A 12306-nucleotide genomic window follows, 5' to 3' on the forward strand; every position below is an offset into this window, starting at 1 on the left:
GATACAACTGAGGTCAAATGTTAATTGTAAAATGAAGTCATTTCAAATTCTTCCACTGAAGATTAGCCCTTACATTAAAAAAAAGGAAGCTGTATGCCTCTTCTCTTAGCAGTTCTCCTCCAATGGATCCCATTACACAAACAGAATGTTATTTGCAGACGGAATACCCTGGAGCCAATATCTTTAATAAAATTCAAAAGATACTCGCAGACATTATACCATGAAAACGGGGCAAGTGTGAACATGCTGACTTATTTCTAAGCAGCATTTACCTCTTGCTTGTTCTGAAGGACAAATAATATTAGCCTTGTTCTGACAAACTATGGTTTGACACCTGAATTTAAGTATTTCATCCTTCTCTTTCCCCTTATTGTTACAAAAGAGAACATAATATTCCACTTATGATATTTTGCAAGTCAGAACTAATCCCACCATCCAATGTTTCTGGATACCAAGACAAGCTGATAAGTGTACATATTTATTCTTCATCCCATGCACACAAACGAGTGGTAGGACAGTGAAGCATCTGAAGTTCTAAATATACGGTGCTATTAACTGAAAAGGCTAACTAAATGTATGAGCAGCCTGGAAAAAAGACTGGACATCTCTAATTCTAACATTCATTTCACTTTCATTTTTCTCAACATATATATGAACATCTTGCCTGCATCACTGAAATAAATCTTCCCTTGCCAAAATGTCATGGTGGACAGTACATAAAAATCATTTAGTTAACATGTCCTTACCTGGTAGCTACAGCAACATAATCCTCATCCTGTAAACAAAAGGCAACACAGGAAATGGCACCTTCCTACAAGGAGATAAAAATGATCAGACTTATCCTAGGTAGCATATTGTTTCCACAATGTCTGACCCCCTACACCACATACTTTTTTAAAAAAATTATCCACTCCAATCATAACAGCTGATATTACCTATTTGTACCCTAAGGTCTAAAATGGATATTTTTCAACCTCTTAACCCTCAAAAAACTCAGACATGAGCTTTACACAGCTTTATCAATGAACAAAGTAATCCATTCTCCCAAATGGACTTTTTTTTTGCTGGAAATTAGCAAAAATAGCACAAATAGTGGTCACATGACTGTGGTAAACTGCAACCAAATATGCAGTATCATAAATGTGAGCCAGTTACCAAGCACATGAAATGTGATCGGGGTGTGTGTGTGTGCGCGCGTGTGCGTGCAACAGTTAAACTTTGAGGATGAATCACAGGTAATTCGAAGGGGAGGTGTCATCATGATTGGAATAGTTGTTAAGCAACAAGTCATTAAGCAACGACTACCCGTATTAGGCCTCTAAAATTAATTTTGTTTTCTTTCATTGTTGTTTTTCTGAATCATCCTTCCCAGCTCCTGCCCAGTGCAATTCATTCTTACACGAAGGTTGTTGCAAGGTTAATTCAGTCTTACCTTATGAGTGAGGAAAAGCCTCTGTTTCCAACAATCTTTCTGGATGAGATTTAGGCCTCCACCTGAGCTGCCTAGTGCTAACCATTTTCGAGAAACTCCTATACATGTACACTTAAGGGGGGGAAAAAGGGAAAGTTGTTATTAAAACACCTCACTCTGTTTCTGATTCATGTAATCATATTTTCACTTCCAAGAAACAGGCAGGGGAGATCTGTTTAGCATAAAACATCGTCCATAAACGAGTGGTTCCTTGAGGCTTTTTGTGTGGTTCCCACTCCCCTTCACACATCTTTTTTTTGATATGTTTACATTTAAAAACACTGTAATAAGACTGGCTAAAGTAGAAGAGCTAGGGTATGGAGATAACCAATATGAAAAATGGAGAGAGTTTCAAGACAAAAAATATCTCCCTATGGGCAGAGAGCCACATTACTTTGAGACATTTCCTTCCCTTTGCATCTCACCAGGTGTATCCTGATACATACCACAATGACTATAGGCTGCCCTTAATCAAGAGGGTATATGTATTCTTCAAAGAAATAGTCCAGTTCACAAACACCACCATACTATGTTTTGATGTTAAAGAATAACTTTTAGGAAAGAACTTTGTATTGTGCATGCCTCTTTACTACCTGCAAAATTCAGATACTTCTGCTTTCTTTTTAAATTAATAAGACAGTGTTTGTGATTGTAAATCTACTGCAGACAAAAGATCTAACATGAAATAAGCTATTGTGTCTGCCAAACTTTAAATAGGTTTGTTGAACATGCATGGTTAAAACAAACAAGGATCAGAGACAATTGTCTGAAATGGTCTTAATTTAAGTATAGGTAGACCTTGACTTACAACCATTTGTTTAGTAATCATTTAAAGTTACAATGGAACTCTAAAAGGGTGACATGATCATTTTACATGACCATTGCAGCATCCCCAAGGTCATGTGATCAAAATTCAGGCACTTCGCAACTGGCATGCATTCATGATGGTTGCACTGTCCCAGGATCGTTTGATCACCATTTGTAACCTTCCCAGCCAGCTTACAACAAGCAAAATCAATGAGGGAAGTCAGAGTCACTTAATGAGGGCATGATTCACTTAACAACTGCAGTGATTCACTTAACAACTGTGGCAAAACCAGTCATAAAATGAGGCAAAATTCACTTAACAACTGCCATGCTTAGCAATGGAAATTTTGGGTTCAATTGTGGTCGTAAGTCAAGGAATACTTGTATACCTGTGGTTTAGAATAACTACATACAAGAGGCTTACACATGGGGCACCCAACAGTCTATTTTGGTCATACGTTGAGGACTATCTGTAACCATCTGTTTTGAGAAGTCCTAATAAGAAGTGAAACTAACATTCAAAATATTTTGGCTGACCATTAATCAAATACATAGCTTAAAAATGAAAAACAGGAAGCAACATTTAATCTGGCTAAACTACAGATGTTATATCTGAGCACAATATTACCCTTTCACTTTCTCTGGCAGTTTGCAAGTACACTCTTTAATTCCATTGTTATCCATTTTTATAATTTGCTTTTTACTTTTGTTTGTCCAAAGCTGTTTGTTGTATACCAACTAGCATGATTACATACAATAAACCAGCAACTATAAATGTTGCATTATAATGTATTATACATTATTGATATATAGGATGTCAAACTACAATCAAAAAGGGAGAAAAGACAGAAGAATAGTTGTCACTGACACACACCTTCAGGCGACTGGAATCCAGCCTGAGAGCAGAAAGCAGGGGACCAAGGCATTCGAACTCTGCCAAAACATGGCTGCAAGATTCAGGTATCACTGCCATGATAATGGCCTCTCACAAAATGTTATTGCTTCATTTTTCTACTCCTCCTGTAAGGACAAAGGTTGGATCTAATTTTAACATAGTTTTAATCATTGTATTATATTGGGCATGATTATTTAATTCTTTTAACTTCTTTTAACTTTTGTATTTATATTCTGATATTTATTGCCCTGTACACCGCCCTGAGTCCTTCGGGAGAAGGGCGGTATAAAAATTTAATAAAACTAAACTAAACTAAACTAAATGTGAAATATGATTTCATACTGTTAATTTGACTTCCTAAACTTTCTATTGATACTCATGGTGTAAAATGCCCAACATCCAGACGGCAGATATGTTAACCTAGTTCATCTGTGTTAACTTATATTTTGCTCCATAAACCACAGTATTTTACTGTAACATAGTGAGCTAAGCTAAAACCTATATTTTACAAGCTGTAATATGTATACATTGTCCTAAGCCAGAGATAATCAACTTCAGGAAGATGACATAAGCTTGTTAGATTATGCCAAGATCAATTGCCTCTTCAACATCTATTTTCCTTGTGCCACTGGGGAATTTTATTTTACTCTTTGCACTCTAGTATATCACATTTGTACTGGTTAGCAAATTACATGGAAAGAGACTACAGGTAGTCAACTTACAACCATTCATTTAGTGACTGTTTACAGTTACAATAGCACTGAAAAAACTAACTTATGACCAGTTTGCACACTTAGAACCATCTCCAGAGTCATGTGTCTAAATTTGGGAGATTGGTAACTGACATATATTTGTAACAGTTGCACTGTCCTGGGGTCATGTGATCACTATTTGTAACCTTCCCAGCTGGCTTCCGACAAGCCAAAGTCAATGGGGGAAGCCAGATTCGCTTAACTACCACAAAATTCACTTAACTGCAGTGATTTGCTCAACTATGGCAAAAAAAGATCATAAAATGGGGTAAAACTCATTTAACTGCCTTGCTTAGCAACAGAAATTTTGGGCTCAGAACTACTTGTATTCATATAAATCCCTAACTGTGGTTTAGAATATCATACAAGAGACTTATAGATGGGGTACCGAACAGTCTATTTTTTCCCCTGTGTTTCCAAGGTACAGTTGGTGGCTCTTTCCCAACTGTTTAGTTTTTATATAAACCACTTTCATCATAAGGTGGCTTAATCAGGGGACATAATTAACTTTTCTCTTGGCACTAATTTGAGTGGAGGAACAGGAGATGCAGAATGACTTAGGAACTATGGAGGAGTGATTTTGCTATATTGCTCCATCATTCTATATTCAGGAACTGAAAGCACAAGTTAAATCACTGACCCTCCAGCGTTTTCAGAGAAATGACTAGAGCCACAGGTGAGATAAATATTGCAAGCTATGGTTTCAAAATGCAATTAAAACTCTCAACTTAATCCACAATCTGTCTTCATCGTGGCTAATATACCATTCCGTTGTGTTGAACAAAGTTACAACCTAACTCCACTTCCAAAGCCTTTCCCTAAGTCACTGGGTGTTCCAGAACAAGAGTATCATTAACCTTATAAACTTTCATCATTAGATGAATCAAGTACAATTCACAGAAAAATATAGAAACCTGCTTTGTAGGGTTGTTGTTGTTTTTTTTTACAAAAAATTACTTCCTTATCTAAAAGCCTAGCTAACTAAATAGTGGCTGAATATATAACGACAGCCCTGTAATTTGAGTACCCTGCCGAGGCGACTTCTCTTCCTGGGGGGGGGGGGCTCTTTCGCAGAACAGCCCCCCAAGACACTCTCAAATACATACATTGCAGACAATACATATAGGTCTGACAATGGCTTAAGAATGGGAAGACGCGGCTCTGTATTTCAAAACCTCCTTTCGTGCAAATCAAGAGAGCCCCGCGCTATAACAGCAGATGCAAGAAGTCTTAATTGTCACTGTTCACCGCCCTGAGTCCTTAGGGAGAAGGGCGGTATACAAATCAAATCAATCAATCAATCAATCAATCAATAAATTGGAGCAAGGGCGGTATACAAATCAAATAAATAAATAAATAAATTGGAGCAAGGGCGGCATACAAATTAAATAAATAAATAGATAGATAATAAATAAATAAATAAATAAATAAATAAATAAATAAATAAATAAATAAATAAATAAATTGGAGCAAATTAAAAGCGAGGCTTATAGGCGGTCCCAATCGGCTTCCCCCACCACCACCGCCGCGCGGATACAACACTTTCGCGAAAGGATTCGTAAAAAAAAATGTAAAAAAAGAAAAGAAAGAAAAAGATCAAACCGGTGAGAAACCGGCTTTAACTACATCAGTGGTTTTTCCCGACCTTTTTCTGTATCCGGCACCCCCTCGAAGGCTTCCGATATATTCCGGCACCCCCACTTGCAAGAGTTCAAAGTAACGGCAAGGAATTATGCATGGAACTCTAATTTGGAAAAGCCAAGTTTTCGCAGCCCCTGGCATATCGTCTCGCACCCCTGGCTGGGAACCCCTGAACTACACACGCGTTTTCCTCCCCCGCCCCCCACCCCACCCCCCCAAAAAAATACCTATCTGTGACAAGTCTACCGATAACATCGAGTCCGAGCCAGAAAAGCTCTCGGAAGGAGCAGTCCCGGACTTGAAAAGGACTCGCCGCTCCCGAAGACCCAAGTCGTCGTTTTCTTCTCAAACTCTCTCTTCAATAGAAACAAGAGCAGGGCAACCGCGCCAGAGCAGCCCTCGGGATGGAAGCGCTCGAGCCCCGCCGCCTCAGCGACTCGAAGCTCTCTGCCGCTCCACAGCCCCGCCTCTCGAGAGAAACCCCGGCGCGTGACAGCGCGAGCGCCCGGCGCTCTCTCTCTCTGTCTCGCGCTTTCCCTTCCCACCTAAGAACCTCCTCCCAACCCGCCCCTCGCCGAGACCTGCGTCATTTGGCAGCCGCCCCTTCTGGCGCAATCCGCGTCACGTGACCGCCGCACGTTTGCCCCTCCCCTCGCTGCTCTCTCTCTCTCTCTTCCCCACCCCCACCCCCATTTCGAACCCTGGCTCAGGAAGGATTCCCCCCTCCCCCCTCAGGGAGGCGCCGGCAACCGAGAACGGATCCATCCGATGGACCCGGACAGGAGGGCGGAGAAGAAAAAACGGGAAGGCATCCGTTTTACGGGACTCGCCCAAAGGCTCGTAAGCAATCAGGCGGGAGCGACCGCGGTGTTACTTCTATTGTCACCCCCACCCCGACCCTCTTTTTTTTTTTTTTCTCCTCCTCCCCGGAAGGCTGTCATGGCGGCGACGCTGCAAAGAGACCGTTACGTGAGCAGAAAAGGGGCCTGGGGAGCGACAGGTGTTATCACGTGAGAGGGTAAGTGTCATGGCGGCGCGGGCCGTCACGTGACGCGCGTTCTTCCTGCCGTGCGTGGGCTCGCGGTTTCCGGTCACGTGCTCCTTCGCCGTGCTCCTCTGGCCGCCCCATGGCCCCGGTGGAGGCGGCGGCGGCGGCGGCAGTAGTAGTGGAGGAGGAGGAGGCGGCGGCGGCGGAGTTTTTTTACAAGCTGTGAACGGAACGGAGTTGAAGCTTAGGACCGTCTTCCTTTCGAAGTTTGTGGGGGGGTTCCGTGTGGGGAGCAGAAACGGAGGAGCCGGTGGTGAGAGCACAAACACAGTAGTCGCCCTAACGGTACGTTGTTAATATTGGCTTATTTCAGGGGTCGGCAACCTCGGCTCTTTTATGACTCGTGGACTTCAACTCCCAGAATTCCTGAGCCAGCTATGCTGGCTCAGGAATTCTGGGAGTTGAAGTCCACGAGTCATAAAAGAGCCGAGGTTGCCGACCCCTGGCTTATTTCAACGGTTCCGGGTCTGGGGCCCACCTCGCTTTCTCTTAGCATAAAAGGTTGGGGTGGGGCTGGTGAAGCAGTTACTCCTTCATGCCAGAGTTACTCTTCCTTCCCGATTCCTCCTCAGACACTGCCTTTTTTGCAGGATCGGGCATGATGAACCTTACGAGCGGGTGGCAATGCGGTTAATGTAGGAGGGAGCATTTTTTCATTCACCCTGCTTTTTTTTTTTTCCTCTGCCCCTGGGAAATTTTTCATTACCTCGCCGAATGTTTCTTTCTAAGTGGAATGCGTTTGTTTTTTCCTTTAATGGGAAATGAGGTCTTAATGAAATACAAGTTTCTATTCAGCCTTTTTTTCCCCTTTCTTCTTCTGGATTTCTTTTCTTTTATCTGATCCTTGAGGAAAAGGGTATGGCCAGTCTTATTCTCCGGAATTGTTTCAGTAAGAGCAAGGAAAAGATTTGCTAGCATGATGTGAGAAGTGGGAGTGGGATTATTGTTTTAGAGGTGCACTGACTTTTTAAAAAAACTATCTAGAATTAGATAACAGGGTTTGTGCCATGGATAAAAATGTATACAAAGAAACATCATCATACTAAGTCTGTTTACAACAATCCATTTTGTAACTCTGTTGCTTTATAAACTGGTTAACTAATGCGCTTTATGAACTAGGGCACTGAATCTCCTTGCTAGTGATGCATTCTTTAAAAGTAAGAAATCAATCTGTACTTGGTTTAAAAATATATTTGGTTACTGTATTATGGGATTGTTTAATTCAGAGCAGTTAAGGATCTCCAAATTTTGATTAGTGTATGAGGAGTCTGTTTAGTTGTAAAGTTTGCAGCATTTTTCTTCTCCAGTAATTCTCTACTCCAAGTGATAGGATGTGTACTTTTACTGGGCTGGGAAGGAATTTTCTTGGATGATATATGATATTATGGATATGATAACATGTTGATTTTTTTCTACATTTGGTGTAAAGAAAAGAATGTGTAAATCATTTACTTATAGCAAAAAATATTTCTACAATAATTTTTGCTCCCTGATGAATTTCTGTGAAATAAAATGTATTACATTAATTCATACTTGTAAATGTTTGATTATAAAATTGATTATAGTTAATATAGATCCATAAGTGAATATATTAATATTAATTAATATTAGTTAGAAGTTATGTATTGTTTATTTACTTAAAGCTATCTTTAAAAGCCACTTCCACTTAAAATGCCTCTTCCCATTTAAAATCTGAAAGCAATTTATAATATTCAAACAGTTAAACATTTGATAGATATTATACAAGATACAATAAAACAATATAGAGAATAAAAGCAGCAATAAAGATGCTTGAAACATTACAGCAGTATTAGCTCCTCCTTTGGAAAAAATGTTTATTCACCTGTATCAGAAAGAAAATACAGACAACTCTGCATACTCTACTAGCATCCAAAATTTTACCTCCAAAATTCTGACTCAGAGACAACATATGCTGTTGTAAATGATTACTAGAAGAATGCCTTCTTAAAATAGCTTTGCATAAATACTTTTAAAGCAACATGGATATATGTCTGTTTCAGAAGGTAAGCATAAATTGTTTGGACTGTCTTATGCATGAAGAGATTATTCTCATGTGACAATGACAGCAAGAGCATATATTTTTCTGGTATTGTGGTCTCTTGGGAAAATCTGCACAAATGTATTATATATCTATATCTCCCTTTTAAGTAGCCTTTTTCTATCTTTTTATCTTGGAGAAATCCTTGAATTTTTAGACATTAAGGAATTTTTGCATAAAAATAGCAAAAGTGAAACATACCAAAATTCATTTCTGGCCTATACAATCCACATTTTATAGTGTTTATAACAACAGCACAGTGGCAGGCTGGCACTTGAGAGTGGCATATAAAAAAAAATTCTTAGCATTCTATGTGGTGCAGTCTTCTGATCCTTGATATTAAATAGCTGTGAAATGGAATACATGGGACATGAAGTACTGAAAGCTATGATTTCTGTTGCTTTGATAACAGTCTCTTGTAGCATCTCCTATAACAGGCATGTTGAACTGCTGGGCTGCAGGCCAGATGCATCATGCCGAAACTGCACCCACCCCATTGCTGAGTCCTTCGGGAAAGGGCGGTATATAAATCTAATAAAATCTAAAAAATCTAAATGGGGAAAAAGTTGTGATACATCGTGCGATATCATGTGACGTTGCGAGTTTGACATACCTGCCCTATAATTTTTTGTGAAACCTAAAAGTTCCACTGAATCACAGCTGAAAAAGATTGCCCTACAGCTTCAAAATGTTCAGAATTACTTAGCTGAATTTGAAGGAACAAGGAGTAAAAAATTATCTCCTTGCTCCACACTAAAAAGTAGTTCCCTGCAAGCAAGTGGAATTAATTTGATACCTTTCCTAAAACCAACTGTTCTTCATAGTAGTTCACAAGCTGTAATAGACATGGAGAGATTCATTGCATATACTATAATGATTAGAACTTAACATGAAACTAACAGTTTCAGAAACAGTTTTATAAATTCTCTTCAACTCAGTTTGTCCAGACAGATTTTAATCTGTGTTTAGCAAGCGAGTTGTTTACATTTAATGGTCAGGTTCAAATGAGAAAGCTGCTGGTCTGTTTTTCAAAAGGATATGATAAAGTTAATGAAATTCAGCTGAGTATATCCATTGAAGAGCACCCACTTTTGTGGGTTCTCTCCCTCCCACAACAGTGTATTTTTTTGAGAACTCTGGAAAGATAGAGGAAGGAACATTTAGCTCTGTGTGTTTTCTTCTACATTTACAACTGTTAGATACAGCCAAATTATACTTACAAGCCAATTGTAACATTCAATAGGTTTGGTTTTCTTAATTTTTGTTCAGCTTCCAATGTGCTCCATATAGTTGATATTTTGAGTAGGAGTTATACTGGGGAAGGAGAATTGCATTTCTTACAGAAATATGTATTCATCTAATCACACTTCTAGATGAATTATTAACAATTTTCATTTGTCAGAGGAAAGCTTTAGAACATTCTACCTGGTAGCAAAGAAGTAATGCTTATGTTTAGAAATGTTTGGGCCTATGTTGTGTTTAGGACTGTTTATTTATGAATCAGCTATATATTAGATAGACATTCTTTGTCTTAATTGTAGGTCATGCCATCTTTTGAGTGTGTGTGTGTGTGTGTGTTTAAAAAGGTAGGTACTGAAAGCACATTCCTCTGGTTTAAATCTAACGATAATCTGTTGCAGGAATGGCACTCCCATTGTCTTAAGTGGCCCATGTATTGTTGGATGTAGTCCAATATGTTAATAATACATAGATGCATACACATTTCATGTTCTGCTTTGAAACATACTTTTGAGAACAGATTTTGAGAATCAACTACAGCACAGAATGAAAATATTTCTTCTATGAATGAAAGCATTTAATATAATGAAAAAAATATGGATACACACACACACACAATATATATATATATATATATATATATATATATATATATATATATATATATATATATATATATATATATATATATATATATATATAGTGGCAGAAAAGCAGGGGAATCTATGCCTTTATACCTTTAAATATAAATATGCAGATTGTGGTACTTGACGTCTGCAGTTTCATCACAATAGATGCGGTATCTTTTAAATAACAATCCAAATTTTTGCAATGTCATGCAACTCAAATATAAAATATCATTGTCAGTGGTTTCTAACATTGGTGGCTTGGTTTACACCTAATACTAAGTCATGGCTTCTTTTAACCATCATAAGCCAAAAGCGAACAAAGCTCCTTGTAACTTAGTGTGATTTGCTAATTTAATTTATTAAAATTTCTCCAATTATGGAAATGAAGTATTTGCTCTTAATTTTTTAATGATATCCACTAATAGTAACCAGTAGTATAGAATCACAGTATAAATTTAAACACTTACCTATGAAAATCAAATAACAAGATTATTTTTAATTTAGTATCCTAAAGTCATCATGGCAACATCATCTGAAGAAGTGTTATTAATAGTGAAGAAAGTGCGTCAAAAGAAACAGGATGGGGCTCTTTATCTCATGGCTGAAAGAATAGCTTGGGCACCTGAGGGCAAAGACCGGTTCACGATCAGCCATATGTATGCAGATATAAAATGTAAGTGAAAACTTCTGGAGTGGGTTTTTTTTATCATACGTATTCAGTTACATTAATTTGGGGGGAAGTTTTATTTTCATTTAGATTTATATGTTGCCTTTCATTCTGGAGCTTTAGAAGGTGTACATCAGTCGTTCCCAACCTTTTTGGCTTGGTGGTCTGGCATGAGGGGGGAGGGGATGGTTCCGTGCGAGTGGCAGGTGCGTGCAAATGGAGCTTCATGCGCAAGTGCCAGTCACTTGTGCAAGTGGAGCTTTGCACACATGCTCACCCGCTGCTTGCATGGCCTGGTTCCAAACAGGCCACAGCTTCCTGCATCATACATTGCCATAAAACACAGTCAACCCCATTTGTACTAGCAGAGAAGAAATGGATATTTCTTGCTTTTATGAGGGATCTAAATAAGAACAGAACATACTCCTTTTCGTGCTTAGTTTATGTGGTATTAATATAAAGCATTAAATTAAAATATAATTTGGTGACCTGGTTCATTCTCCAGGACATACTTTGTAAAAATGTCATTCCATGTACATTGTTTATTGCACTGCTTATTTTTTACTATTCAGTATTATTTGTTATGTCAGTGAGATGTACTATTCATAGTTAAAAGTTTTTTTAAAGTTATATTCTGATTTTTTACATTACTGTTTATAACTCTTTTGTGGCAAAAAATTAAATGCCTTTTTGGTTTGCAACTGGATGACTATCTAAAGAACTCATCAATCGTTAGAGCTGTAGAAGAAAGACTGGGAGCTGCACTTCTGAAAGTTACCATTTCAAGATAGCTGAGCCCCATAATAATGTCACATAACTGAATGGTGCCATTGTTCCATTTATGTATGACTTGTTTATCCCAGAAGCAGTGCCATTTTCTGGGAGCTCTAGTGACTGCAAAAAATAAAGGTGGGATCAAAATCAAATAAATAGAATTTTGGGACTGTGCAGCCTATAAGCTGCTCACCTCTGGTTAGGAAAATGCTATATATTCTCCTAGAGAAAGGCTGTAACTTAGAACCATCTAAGCCTAATATGTAGGGGCATAACAGCAACTAGAAAAGGATTGATACGTTGCTATTTAAAGAGTAGCAGTTT

At 38.5% G+C, this 12306-nt stretch overlaps 2 protein-coding genes across 11 annotated transcripts in view; one reads left to right on the forward strand and one right to left on the reverse strand.

Moving 5' to 3' along the window:
- The window catches only part of HPS5 (HPS5 biogenesis of lysosomal organelles complex 2 subunit 2), a 38201-nt gene extending 32188 nt beyond the window's left edge, over nucleotides 1-6013 (reverse strand). For 3 of the 6 annotated variants that reach the window (XR_014491817.1, XM_083356978.1, XM_083356976.1), the window contains exons 1-4: nucleotides 5794-6010; nucleotides 3153-3298; nucleotides 1433-1543; nucleotides 747-811 (exon numbers count right to left, since the gene is read on the reverse strand). Coding sequence is in view for 5 of the 6 variants with exons in the window: in XM_083356978.1 (XP_083213104.1) it covers nucleotides 747-811; nucleotides 1433-1543; nucleotides 3153-3251 (275 nt within the window). In the remaining variant the exon portion in view is untranslated. Of the gene's footprint in view, nucleotides 1-746; nucleotides 812-1432; nucleotides 1544-3152; nucleotides 3299-5793 lie in introns of all 6 variants that reach the window. The other 3 variants (XM_083356980.1, XM_083356979.1, XM_083356977.1) reach the window with 2 other exon arrangements.
- A 233-nt stretch (nucleotides 6014-6246) lies between these two features.
- GTF2H1 (general transcription factor IIH subunit 1) overlaps nucleotides 6247-12306 on the forward strand; it is a 32495-nt gene continuing 26435 nt past the window's right edge. Inside the window, exons 1-3 of one of the 5 annotated variants that reach the window (XR_014492508.1) lie at nucleotides 6247-6406; nucleotides 6500-6584; nucleotides 11046-11214. Coding sequence is in view for 1 of the 5 variants with exons in the window: in XM_083362460.1 (XP_083218586.1) it covers nucleotides 8615-8638; nucleotides 11046-11214 (193 nt within the window). In the remaining 4 variants the exon portion in view is untranslated. Of the gene's footprint in view, nucleotides 6585-6652; nucleotides 6900-8542; nucleotides 8639-11045; nucleotides 11215-12306 lie in introns of those variants that run through there. The other 4 variants (XR_014492509.1, XR_014492510.1, XR_014492511.1 and 1 more) reach the window with 4 other exon arrangements.

This window comes from Vipera ursinii, assembly GCF_947247035.1.
Source record: "Vipera ursinii genome assembly, chromosome: 1".
NCBI classification, from domain to species: Eukaryota; Metazoa; Chordata; class Lepidosauria; order Squamata; family Viperidae; genus Vipera; species Vipera ursinii.